This window comes from Nothoprocta perdicaria, unplaced genomic scaffold (genome assembly GCF_003342845.1).
Source record: "Nothoprocta perdicaria isolate Ctin4 unplaced genomic scaffold, notPer1 scaffold_282, whole genome shotgun sequence".
Lineage (NCBI taxonomy): Eukaryota > Metazoa > Chordata > Aves > Tinamiformes > Tinamidae > Nothoprocta > Nothoprocta perdicaria.
In genome coordinates this window covers 99,828-112,951 of record NW_020455513.1, presented here as the reverse complement: position 1 = coordinate 112,951, position 13,124 = coordinate 99,828, and the positions used below count along the sequence as shown (strand labels likewise).

The 13,124-nt window shown below is 42.5% G+C and overlaps 1 protein-coding gene across 2 annotated transcripts; it reads right to left on the bottom strand.

Moving 5' to 3' along the window:
• Positions 1-289: 289 nt before the first annotated feature.
• Positions 290-12,446, bottom strand: DESI2 (desumoylating isopeptidase 2). 2 transcript variants are annotated; one of them, XM_026041340.1, is made up of 6 exons: positions 9,113-9,578; positions 8,505-8,659; positions 5,942-6,014; positions 3,959-4,052; positions 3,087-3,228; positions 290-1,095 (listed from the first exon to the last, which is right to left on the bottom strand). In XM_026041340.1, exons 2-6 carry the CDS (start codon positions 8,562-8,564, stop codon positions 862-864), a joined length of 603 nt encoding a protein of 200 aa, XP_025897125.1. In that variant the 5' UTR covers positions 8,565-8,659; positions 9,113-9,578; the 3' UTR covers positions 290-861. The 2 variants fall into 2 exon arrangements, with proteins under 2 accessions (XP_025897125.1, XP_025897126.1); XM_026041341.1 differs by lacking the exons at positions 8,505-8,659; positions 9,113-9,578 and adding an exon at positions 12,433-12,446.
• Between the last annotated feature and the right edge of the window lie 678 nt (positions 12,447-13,124).

Genomic DNA, 13,124 nt, shown 5'->3' with positions numbered 1-13,124 from the left:
TCATTCCCAAGTACTAACTTCCAAACACAAGTTTTAGATCAAGTAAAACAAACAGCAGAATTTGCTGATGCTTTTAACTGGTGAAATTCACATGTCTAAATCCTGGTTGAAGTGGGCTGTAAATACAGAAGGAAGATAGGACGTCCATTTAAAAACAAGATGACTACAAAAAAAAAAAGAAAAGAAAAAAAAGAAACCCACTAAAAAAACCCCCACCCCCCCAGAGGTTTATGTGCATTGTAATGAGATTTCCCTTCATATGTGCAAAAATCCACAGTTTCATTAATGTAGAGGTCATACTTCTAGTAACAGATCTTAAGACAAAAGTCAGTCTCCCTACATCCTGGAATCTACCTGTTTACTTCAGCCACTTTAAGTGCACAGTACCCTGTTCACATACATAGTATTCAGCAGTTTCTGGCATTTTTCAGAAATCTAAAGGTCACCTGCCTCTAATCTTTAAAACAAGGGGAAGAGTTCATCCAGGGCATAACACCACTGCCTTTGAGTTACACCAGCAGTTAATCAAAGTCATATTCTCTCTTCTTTCATGTTGGCAGGAGTCCTTACAGGACTTGTAAACAGCAGTACACAATACTGTAAACAAATAATTTAAGTTCTGCTTTATACAAGATGTTAAGTTAACCCAGGCCTACCAAAAAGGTGAAAATGAAAAGGGTGGCTTCACACAAAATCCTTCCCTTTTCTCTCAGCAATTCTTTTCACTACATAAATAATCCTGAGCTGTTTTTGCATATAAGGACAGTGTTCTAGAGTCAGCTCTCACGGTCTGTCAGGAAGTCAATTGCCAGAGAGATTAAGCTGAAGTAGTTCAACCTAAGTGTTACTTTGGAGGAGGACTTATAATTTGGTGTGGCGCCCAGTTCTGGCTGCAGATGCCGAGCTCGCCAAGGAGGCCGCCGCCGCCGCGTCCTCGGCCTCCTCCAGCTCCTCGTGCAGCTCCTGGCTCACGCTGGACTGCAGCGCTGCGGGCGTCAGCCATTCCTTGGGCAGACAGCTCTGCAGGAAGGGGATGCAGGAGCTGAAGTACGCGAGACGATTCACCCACCGTGGAATCTCTTTTCCGCACAGGATCTAAYGGGAAAGGAGGAAGAAAGGATTATGTTTGTACTGTAACAAAATTGTACTGCTGTTCAGAACAGCAAAGGCTGCAAGAGACTTACAAACTATATTTCATGAGCACCAGTCAAGAAGCACCCAAGTTAGCTGCACAAGACAGTCCCCCAAGTAAGCTGTGTCCCTGCTCACAGAACAGACATTTTTCACTGCGAGCTTGACAAGTGGCTTCATACTCAGAAGTCCTAAAGTGTTGCAACCTCATCCTTTCTTTTCCTTTTTAAAAAAGCACATAAATCGGATGATCTGCATTCACAGCTAATTCCTCAGAAACAAAAATGCCCGATAAAGCGAGTACCCTGAAATCACGAACAGGCAAAGAGCCAGCGTGGGCAGGGCAGCTCCCTGGCGCGAGTCGCGCAGTGGAGGCCGTCCCTGCGTGTGCGGGTGACCCGGCTCCCCTACCGCAGCGTGTGGCGTCTCCMTCCACGCTCCAGGTGACCCTCCCTTGGGGAGGGGCTTCACACTGCACCTCCAGCGGCACCTGCCAACCTCAACCACTCCGAGTCTCTGGCATTTGCTAGGATGGTCTCTAATGCCTTTGGATAAGAKGTCAGTATCCTAACAGGCCAAGCACAAACATTCAGGTTTACTGGAGCAAGAGAACTCTACAATATCCAGCTAGTTTCAACTCCTGCTCAAAATAAACAGCTGTATTAAAAGCTCATTTTTACCATAAATCAACCACTTTGTTTTCACTGTCACTAGTCAAGAAGCAAGCTCTTTCATTTATCACCCTCCACCTTCACTTCTTGTAKTATTTACTCCAACACAAAACTGGAGAACATTCATAGCTCCTGCACACACTACTCTGTTGTAATTGAACAGCATTTAACTTTTAATTTCATCCTTGCTTTTAATAATCAACTTGAACATGAAATAGGACAAGGGATAAAATAGCAGCATGGTGGAGGCCTGGCTCTTTAGACCAGMATTCAACCACAGCTTAGTCACTCTCACCCTCCCTACACGTATCWGCATTGCAAAGGAATCATCATCTCAACAAAATCTTCCAAACCACTAAGAGATCAAACACAGTCTAAGCAAAAAAAACTATTAACCATTTTGGGAGAAGAAAAAAAAAAAACCTAAAGTTGCATGGACATTTGAGAAAAAAAATTCTTTCTTGCCTGAATGAGCTGGAGAATAAATTCTGACATACACACAGGCTGGCATTTATAAATAATACTGCAGCATTAAATACAGTAGTAATAGTAAAGTAGAAGTAGTAGTAGTAAATATACTACTGACATTCCCATCTTTGTCCTGGGGTACTTGTTTCTGCCCTTTTCCCTTGCACAGGTACAAGCATTCGAGTGATCAGGCTTTCAGTGTATTGGCAAACTGATTAGGATGGAATAAAGCTGAGGGGCAAAATGCAAGACTCGCTCAGTTCCACCACAGGACACTTCGCAGGACCACAGAGGTACCTAYGTGACAGGAGCCTGTTGTTGGCAAAGGGATAACCTGCCCAAAGCCTCTCTCTTGGAATACCGAGATTGTCCTTGAAATCTGAATCGCCTTGCTATTCTTTAGCAGGATGATATAACTCTACCAAACATTTTTAGTGTGATATTCTGTGAGAAAGTTAGCTGGTGAATAAAATGTGATGAAAATATTAAGATGTGGTTGTTTTTGAAAAGGATCTTTGAAATATCAGAAATGTTTTTCAATACTTCTGTTGTACTAATACTAACTAGGTTTTCTGATTACAAATTGTACCCGTGCTGAAACACAGACTACCTATAACAGCAACATTTAGCTTTCTGGTAGCACAGTATTGTATTTTGGATATAAACACAAAAATCTGAGGAAATTATAATATTTTCCCAAGGTGYTAGAAGTAGAAAGATAGAAATTAGGCAAAAATGATCTAAAAAACAGGAAGRAGACAGTAGTTTGCAGCCATGTGGGAAGCATTTTTCTATAAACCCAGTTGCTTGTTTTACCTCAGATAAAGCTGACGAAAAGTGATTGCAGTTTTTGTGCATTAGATGATAGGCATTTCCTTTGAATTCTTTTCCAAGCTCTTCTATTATTTTTTCTACATCATCTTCCATGAAGTCAGTACTGCCTAGAACCACAGCCTCTCTAAAAAGGGAAACAAAGTGATCAGAGGATGACCATGCTTCTGGGAAATAGGTGAATCACTGTTCTCTCATTGCCCCAAGTCCCCCCTCTGTGGCGGTGGGATCTTTCTGCCCTCCTAAGTAACACAGATTCCATCTTAGAGCAACACTTTCAAATCTTCCTCATACCAGACGATTTCCCTGCTGCTTGTCTCCCTGTAGCTGGCTTAAGTTCTTTGCAATTTAAGTCTTGGAATGGTGGATGCAACTTTTCCCACCTCTGCAAATCATATTCTTTGTAAGAGACAGCAGGGAACAGAGGGCAGTTGGTAACGCAGAGAAGGGTCAAGGCAATAATTTGGAGGAAGTGTAGAGGAGAGACTGGGAAAACGTCACAGAGCAAGGGATAAGACTTTTCTGTGAATAAAGACTTCACTAGCTTGGAAAAGTCACCCCATTGTATATACTGCATGAATAATAAAAGCTAACTACAAGTCAGTGCAAGCTAACTACAGATCTATCCATTTAAGGAATCTGGCTGTATGCTAACGACAATATTCCCTGCTGCAGATACTTTTCACCACTTAAGTACCTCTTCCCACCTTTTGTTTCTCAAACAAAGAAACCACACTCAGGATTTCTGAGTCAGAAATCCTGACATACCATTCAATACATGTCTTGAAAAAATAAATGCAACATATAGCCTTTTTAACATGCTTCCTCCAAAGCAAGAAAATAAGTGTCTTTCTTACTTAAATTTAAAAGTTTCTCCTAGCTCTGAAGCATTTCCTGGCGAAATTTCAAATATTCCAGAAAAGGGGTAAGGATGACCACCATAAGCAAATTCTGAAAAAGAAAGCTCATATTTAATAAAGCCTGCATAAAATAACAGTAAAAAAACAACAGATCTCCATTTACTTGAAGATCATTTCTTAAGGATCTGAAGCTGGAAATTAGACATCTTATTTATATGGGCAAAATATGCAAGGAATTGGAAGCGTCTAGTTTTATTAGCTAGCAGCTAATGCATATAAAAATTCAAAAAACCACTTCCTGTGTCAATATAAAGGTTTACCCTGCAATACTTCACAATACRTACACACTGTTTTCATTGTATAAGCAGGGACTTAGAAGTTAAACCAGAAATCCACCCAATGCTTTTATATATGCCGCCTTTTAATGTATACTTATACATTTGCAGGTTAAGGACTCAAAGTACCCCGTCTCCAAAGGCCCCACAGTCTTACCATTCAGTGCACGCTACAGCTGGAAGTGGGGCAGTTAGTACTGGCCTAACGTGCTTCTAAATTTCTGAATTTGCAGGAGGTGAGCTGTACTGTAAGTTCTTTGCTACATCAAGGAGGTAAACCCAGAGCACAGATCTGAAGCTTGCACATAATATCTACTGGCATAAACACCAATAGTTTGGGAAAATATCACAGCATGCCTGAGTTTCCTTCTGCGGCTGTCAGATAACGCAGTGTGCTACTCCCACATCATAATAAAAGCTTTAAGCGTGACTTTACACTTCCTTTCCCCAAGGCTCAGAATACATCATCACCCAGGTCTAGAGTTCTGTGGAAAATCCTTTTTACAATAGGTTAATAAATAAAGTTTGCAGTACGTAGAAAATGCATGTCACTGTTCTAGCAACGCTATGGCCTGCAACACCAGAAACCCATTACAGGCTGAACAGGAAGGGAGGCCACACGTATTTGGCACAGCTCAGCAGTTTAGTCTCAGGCATGACACTGTCAGGAGTCAGGTCTTCCTGATTTGTATTAAAAGAAATTCAAGCAAGCTTGTATTTTTGTCCATTCCCTGATATTTTCAAAACACTTGCAAACCCGGTTACAACGCTACCATTAGAGCAGATGAAACATCTGTATTTTAAGATCCTTTCCACAGTCTGGTCTCTGGAATACACATCTTGTGCTGCTCCCCCTCATTCCCAAACACCCAAGAGAAGTATCCTTTTTTTTTTTTTTTAATTTATTCATTAATGCGATATTTTTAACAGCCCCATCACCTTGGAGTGTGGTTTCACTGTTGGACAGTAACGTCTCAGACCTGAGCCTGAGCTATCATGCACTTAGAAACATCTCTTCCTGCAGCAGCAGGCAGTCAAGGTGCCCTATGCAAACCAGCAAGCTGCATTCTCACACTGCAGCCTCCCTGGCAAAGTCAGGATCTATCGCTCTATCTATCAGAGGTTTATCTTTCATAAATGCACAGTGTGCATGAGATCCCTTTAAAGAAATGCTCTCTTTAAAACAAATCATCTACTAGTGAGAATCCAAACAAACCATCTACTAATATGGATCCAAACCAGACAGTTTTTACCGTGTATCACACAATTCCGGGTATTTCTCTGCAAAAAGTTACTATTCTCACTGTTAACATTAACTCCCTGTATTAAGTGCCAGCAGAGCACTGAGGAAACCTGAGCTGAAGGCACTTAAATGAAGCATAAATTTGTTTTAACAACAAAATAAGTATTACCATGGCTTTCTGAATAAATTATACACATTCGAATAGCCTTATAGAAGAATGCAGGACAATATCCAGACTACTGGTAGCCAAGTTCTTTTCCCAGAGGTTGAGAAGATGAAAACTTCAAGCAAAAATTGATAAGCAGGTTTTGTGAGTCCACCTTTCCTGAACAGACCCTGAAGGGTGGTTTTTAATACTAGCTTAATCAGGGCAAAGAGTAAAACAGTTTTCCTTGTACGTACCTCGGCCATACACCTCTATACCTGAATGGAATACTCCAATTCCAAGAGAAGAAGTATATTCATTCATCCAATACTAGAAGGAAAGAAGAAGGGAAAAAGGATATAGTTAGTTTGCAATACAGATTTCTCTGCTGATAGGTTACCTTATCTATATTTGTGGGAGCACTCACTTATATAGTGCGTAGTGTGCACACACTGCTTATCTTTTGCAACAATGACCACACTTGGCTCCGAACCAGGGAAGCACGAGACACTCCTACATATGCGGTATATGAGAGACGAACTGAAATTACCTCGGTGTATTTTATCTTTGAATGCTCACGTAGTGGTCATCGTACATTAGATTAAGTGATCTTCAGGCTCCTGATGCATCTCTCTCCATACACCAGGTATAACAGTGTTTTGGCAAAGTTTAAGATCAGTTCCCAATATATGACTTTTATGACAGCAAAACAGATCCAAGCTGTTTCTCAAACCAAGAAGTGATAGATTTTAACCAACCCCCTCTTCCTCTGCCAAGCGCCTTCTTTGGTGCTCTCTCTTCCTCACCCAAACGAGAGCAGCAGTGAGTGTCCATCAGGAACTGACTATAACCCTCAAGACCACAAGGGCTCATGCAGTTCCAGATAGGGAAAACCTATAATTACTGCCTGTCCTTGGCTGCATCATCAAAACTCCAAGTATCAGCCTCCAAGCAGTAACACATTTCAAGTAACTCTTAAAGAGGAACCTTAAGCAAATGCAAGGAAAGGAAAGACCATGAAAATGCAAGAAAAACATTTCTGTGTCAAATCATCACTCCAGCAAATACTCCAGAGCCTTCTCCTCCCYAGCACAACTCATCTGGTCCCAGAGTGAACCTCCATGAGCTTCTATAAAACCGAATTCAGAGAGTCAGATTGCAAGTAGGAATATAGACAGGAGGCAGCATCTCCAGCAAATTCATATTTGTCTAGTAAACAGAAAGGAAAAAAAAAAAAAGCTATCTTACTTAAACAAACCATTGACATAGCAAGAACTTTCTGATGTGAAGTCATTGTTAAAACAACACAGCTGATGATAAAAATGCGAAAGGCCACAGATGTCATGCTGTGTTTGTATGTGCTAACTACACTTTGTACATGATTTACAGGACTGTTACAAACATTATGGTATTCAACATGTTTTTCTGTGAGCAGGTTTTCCTCCCCCATTAAAAATGATCCACTAAGAATCTATTCAGAAAGGCAAAGCAAATTAGCAAGTCCCAGACAAAGAGACCTATTATTTTTGTGTGAAGTTCTATTCATAACARCTCCATAAATACTGTCCATTGCTGCATATTTTGTAGCTATCAAGGGAAATGAAATAACTGCCCTACTAATGTAGGCTGATACCAGTGTAATGGGAAGTTATGATCACTGGAGATCCATAGAGGAATTCTACACAGGAGAATAACTAAATTTCAATTTATTCGCCCTCACCTGGATTTAAACAAACTCTTGATCAGAAAATAAAACAAAAAAGACATCAAACAGGCATTCTCAGAGTTTGTAAAAAGAACATAGCAGAGCATACGGTACATTGTTTTCAGGCAAGAGAAGGGAGTATATTTTGCTTTTAAGAATTTCTCATTCTAAGCATCAAATCCAAGACTAACAGCGGCTCAAATTCACTTACTAGCAGCAGTCAAACATCTGCACACCGTGATTCCAAGCTAAACTTGCAGTTGTGCCAGCAGCACAGAACACGAACCACTACCCGGATAACAAGATAGTGAGAACGTGATGAACTCTTCTATGGAGAAGCCAGTTGCAGGAACTTTTGCCAACACAAATCAACAAAAGTCAGGTTTTGCTTTTTATATAAAGCTTAGGGTCACCAATATCTGTAGACAAATTTTCCTTAAACTGGACTTTGCATTGATTTTTGGCTTTGTTAATGCATCAGCGCTGGAATAGGTGGGGTTTGGATGACCAGAGCAAACCACCCCATGCATCTATGGCTCACCAATTCTCCCATTCCTTTGCCCTCCCTGAGACTGGTCCATACAGAAAGACACTAACAGGGTGGATAAAAAGGGAGAAGGAAGGAGGCAGATGTGTTAAGACTGCCTGATTAACAGGTATGAGATCATTAAAAATAATCCTGTTCACTGCAGTAAAATGAAATGCCACATAAAAATGGAAGAAATACTTAAACATAAATCCACTTCAATTCTGAAGCCAGTATTCTTTCACACTCCCAGCTATTTCAAAATAGCTTTATTCTTATAATCAGACCACAGGAACACTCAATATTCAGCTTGCCAGCACAGGGAGAAGAAAAAAAAAAAGAAAAAAAAAAAGAAAAAAAAAGTATGTTTGCTTAACAAGAATATGTATCCAAATTAACCTAATCCTTATCTCAGCTTTTTGAAAATGGAACAAAAGTTACACAAGATGTTCCACAGGCAGTGGAAATAATACAGCCTACTTTGTTACTAGGCAGGAACGGGGAAAAATTATTCATACTCCTCCCCTCCCACTACCCTGTAAAATGCAGTGCAAGGTATGGGGAGAAAAGAGAAAAGCAGGTCACTAACCTTCCCTTCAATCCATACGGAAAGAGATTGGGAGGATGAAAAGCCGCCCTCCTCGGGCATTCGGCAAGGTCAGTGCTACCCAGGCAAAGAGCTGGTACCGGAGCTAGCGCAGAATACAGGGGTCCCTGGGCTACAGACACGGAGCATCTGTAACACTGAATACGCGTTGGCAGCTTTAAAACAAGCGTCTAAAGCAAGATGGCACTTCAGTTAATATTTCCAGTAAGAACAGAGTAGGTTAACTGAAGATAAAAGAACTTCAATATAGCAGAATTACTTCCCCCCATCCTCCCCGCCAGAAACGGTAATTATATCTAATTATTACTTAATCTGGATCAGCTATCARAAGGTTGGTCACATTTTCTCATTGAACAGAACGTCTTATCTCACCGAAGAAAAAAAYGCAGGACAAATGCAGCTTGAAACGGTCTTAATTCAGCTACAGCTGAAAATATCAGGAACAAATTCCAAAATAAAGATTGTAAATTAAGAGCCAGCTTCAGTTGCATGCAGTAAGTTCTGGAATCCCAAACCAATCTCCAAAATTACTTCCTTGCTTATATTACCCCAATGGGATCCCCCTCATTTAGTCCTAGCATGTATTTTACCATAGGAGAATCAGCAAGAGGCACAACTCCATTCCCCAAGCACCGTGCAAGAAGTCAGTCTTGTAAAACAGGAATTCATGTTCGGTGCCATTATCAGAACAAAAATATTGGTGATGTGTTTTTCTATGTGCACAATAAAGTCATGTGCTCCAAAAATACCTTCATTATTCTGTTCAAAGCTTTCATTTATGCTAATGCTTCAGACTGTGGCAGGCTTATTTGGCAGGAGAAAAACAAAAACAAATAACAACAAAAAAACTCCACACACAAAGCAGATTGTTACTTTGGACACAGAGAAGCCAGACTCCTAAAAATAGCAGTGAGTTATAATGAAAGCAAAACAAGTTCTTCAGTTCTCAAAACACAATACATCAAGGTTTTCAACTACCCTTTTAATGAGATATTTTCAAAGGCACGAACAGCAGCACATAAATATGCCCTTAAGCTCCTTTCCCTTGGTTCCCAACACTTTGAAAGTTCACTTTCTTATACACCCCCTCCACCTCCCACCTCCCTTTGGCTTTCTGAGAGATTTTGTCCTTTCCAAAAAGGAGAGTAGAAGTTCAAATGAGAACTAAGGAAAATGGAAGAGGCTCTGCTTCCAAACTGACTSGGTCCTGCGCAGAGCCCGGCCAGCGGCAAGGCGAGCTCGCCTTCCCCTGCGCGTGTCCTCGCAGTCCCGCACCACCGCAGGTGAGCAGCACCGGCGCACGAGGCCCCSTGAGCAGGGCCCCTAACACGGGCAGGTAACGGCTCGGCCCCTCGGAGAATAGGGCGGRATGGAAACACGGCTCTACCTCAGCTCTTTTCCTACCAAATACCGCAAACACATCAGCCTGTGGGTTCAGCTTGACGCTGAAGAAGTCAAGCCTTTAGCTACGTGAACTTCACCCATAAACAGAGAAATGCTGAGGCAGAGAATACAAGCTGAAGGACTGCTGACAAGGGCAGTGGTGAACTCCTGTGGGTTGGCCATCAGACTTGGAGGTCCAAGCAAAGCAGTCAGATACCAAACTGGAATTTTCTTCAGCATGTTTTCCTGATGAGGTCTGCAAATATCCTGTATGAAAATTCTTCTTCTGCTGCAAGTGAGCTGACCCCGAAACAYGTAGCAGTGTAATTGGCAGGTACGGGAGGAGAGCACCCGCGCTGGCCTACATACCAGGCCATCGGGGGCCGGAGCTGCGCAAGGAACAGGCCAAACCAAAAAAGAAAAACCAAAAACCAGTGTCTTTTCTTAGCAGATGCTCAGACATTTCCTGGGCCTGCAGAAGTGCAGCAACAACTAACAGCTTAAAGTGTAACCATTCACACAACAGTTGCAACTACAAGGTTGATTTCTTCAGCCAGGTGGCTAATGCTGATCCTTTGTTCATCAGAAGGAAAAAAACATCCCAATACATCTCCCTCAACAAGAACCAGCTCACCTCCAAATGATGTGAAAAAAAAAGTCAGGAACAGTGTTTTAAAGTACTGCAGCAGGTATGTAGTTGWCAGCATTTGATGAGTAAGAAAAACTACAGAATAGTTTTTATGAAAGGCCCTTCCCTCCTTCCTCCCACTCGCAGGGCCCCAAAGAGTAGGTTGTCACTGCTGTCTGCAGGCTTTCTGAAGGCAGCAGTAAACAGCAGGCCACACAAAAGGGAGGCTTCCTTTAAGTTCCTGTTTCAAACAGGTTTAACATGATTTTAAGCATTGTTTAGTTCAACTCTTTAGAAAGGATTCAAGAATGTAAGCTGACAGTCCTTCAGATAGGAGAAAAATCTGTTGTCCTTCCCAGTTTAAAACTGTTTTTCTAGTGGCCAGATATTATATTTGCCATTACTAGACAGCAGACACAGATAGGGTATTTGTTTAATGGTCTCAGCTTGCACTGTGTACAATTTGTGGTGACGCACAGCATCGAAACTGCCGGCCAATAATATAAAAAAAACATCCCTACATACGATCAAACATCTGCAAATTAAATTTGATGGATTCTTCTGATGAAGTTCCTTCTACAAGCRGTGTCTTTAGATACTATTCTCCTTATTAATTCAGAGATAGCCCTAATGAAAAGTATCAGCTTATACGAGCACAACCTTCCTGTTGTTGCATAGAAGAAAACAAAACAATAAACCCCGCTGCCATTCCAAGATGATGACCAGAGGAAAAGAGATCATTAACACAACTCTGGAGGGATACGAAGGGAGGACACGGATTGCAGCAAGGAGATCTGGGGAGYAAGTGATGAAAGAGAATCACGTGAGCCCAGGAGTACAGACTGTTACAACACAAGGCATGTTGAAGTCACAAACACGGTCTTAACCCAAACACGACTGTACCTCAAATTAATTTTTAAAGGCTTTGTCACATTTCTGTCTAGACGGGCACTTTTATATAGAGTCCACTCTCTTAATTTTCACAGCCTGTCTTTAAAATGAGCCTCTGGGCCCATGTTATTTTACACAGYTGATAAGAAAACTGAATCTTCCATGTTAGTGAGTTAGAAGTGCATCAAGCCTTTGACATTTAAAAAAATACTATCTTAAGAAAAGTCACTACCCAGTCCACACTATTTATATCTTCTAGTCAACCAGCAAAGTATAGTCTGCTCAGGCTGCACAAGTCCTGAAACTGAAGTTTCTTTTTCTTTCTTTCCCGCACAAACACTGATGGTGAATAAACGCAAAATTACCTCTTTTAGTGCTTCAAGAGCTTCTCCTCTGTGTATTTTTAACCTGTACTCCAGAGATGTCATATACATGCACACAACCAAGATTTTTTCCCTTAAGTCTCATACAAACAAGGTGCAGCGACTTCTAGCTTTACCAGCATCATGAGCCAGGTGGGCTAGACCCCAAGGTCTTCCCCTCTCAAGAGGAAAAGAGTCACAAATTGTTCCTGTCTTCAGCCCTCATTGCTCTTTATGATGAGCATATATAATTTTAGCTTCACGTAAAGATAGCTCTCTATTAACAAGCCAGTATTCAGCAGCACTTACTGTAGCACTTGTGCCTGAGTGTTCCCAAGCAACTAGCTGCATTTCCATGCAGTCAGCAATCACTGACTCTACCATATTTAACTTTACTCTTTTAACATGCTAAAAACTCCCTTTTTGAAGCGCAGTAATAGTGAGGCCTACCCAAAACAGGGTGAGCAAAGTTACTTGAAACTAGTTGTCCATCTATACCACCAGTCAACTCAAAGCACACTCGGAGGGGAACTAGTGGCACTTGCTCTAATTCCCAGCGACTGAGATGCATTAAGGGATAATATTTCCCTCAAGTTACTTATCCATATCTCCTATGCCAAGCAGGTTCTTACACCTCATTTGTTACCATGGTATCCGAGCAGCTTCCAGCTGAAGGTGCCACAATGCCACCAGGGCGCCGGTGCCACGGGCAGGTTCCGCGGATGGAGGGATGGATGGAGGGAGGGAGGGATGGGGGCACAGCCGGGTTGCTCACGGCACGGCAAGGCATGCCGGGCACTCCGTTAACTCGTACCAAGCCGTGCCCCCACCAAAGCTGCCCCAGAACTCTCCGCTAGGAAATAAGTAACAGTGACAACACCAGCAGTGTGCTGAGAACTTCCATGCCCACAGACCTGGGGATGCCTGGCTTGCAGCCTGTTGAAGGATTACTGGGGACACCCGGACTTTGTTTGGAGAAGCCTGAAGGACTGCGCTTTCCCACTCAGTCCTGGGGCAAGCCAAGAGGGGAGAACTCCCCAACTTGGGGAGAAACCCTCATTTTCTGAGCATTCGGCTCCTCACTAACACGAGGCAGAGATGGGGCCATTCCTGTCATTGCTCACGATGAAGCGGAGGGGAGCAGCTCAACCCGTACCCCCCAAAGAGGCGGCGCAGCAAACTTTGTGGCGGGTCACAGGGCATCCACAGCAACTTGCAGGATTCTCCCCCCCTTTCCCCGGGCTCCCGGCGCCCATTCCCGCCTCCCTGCCCGCCCCAAGGGGGGCAGCCGCACACGGCCGCCGGTCACGGCGGGCACGACCGCCCCGCAAGTTTCCC

What these genes read in the sequence shown, in the direction of transcription:
- DESI2 (XM_026041340.1), bottom strand. Translation starts at nt 8,564, where the DNA reads ATGCCCGAGGAGGGCGGCTTTTCATCCTCCCAATCTCTTTCCGTATGG. An exon ending in TATAGAGGTGTATGGCCGAG is followed by an intron (nt 4,053 to 5,941) that starts GTACGTACAAGG and finishes TTTCTTTTTCAG; the next exon opens with AATTTGCTTATGGTGGTCAT. An exon ending in GGAGAAACTTTTAAATTTAA is followed by an intron (nt 3,229 to 3,958) that starts GTAAGAAAGACA and finishes TTCCCTTTTTAG; the next exon opens with AGAGGCTGTGGTTCTAGGCA.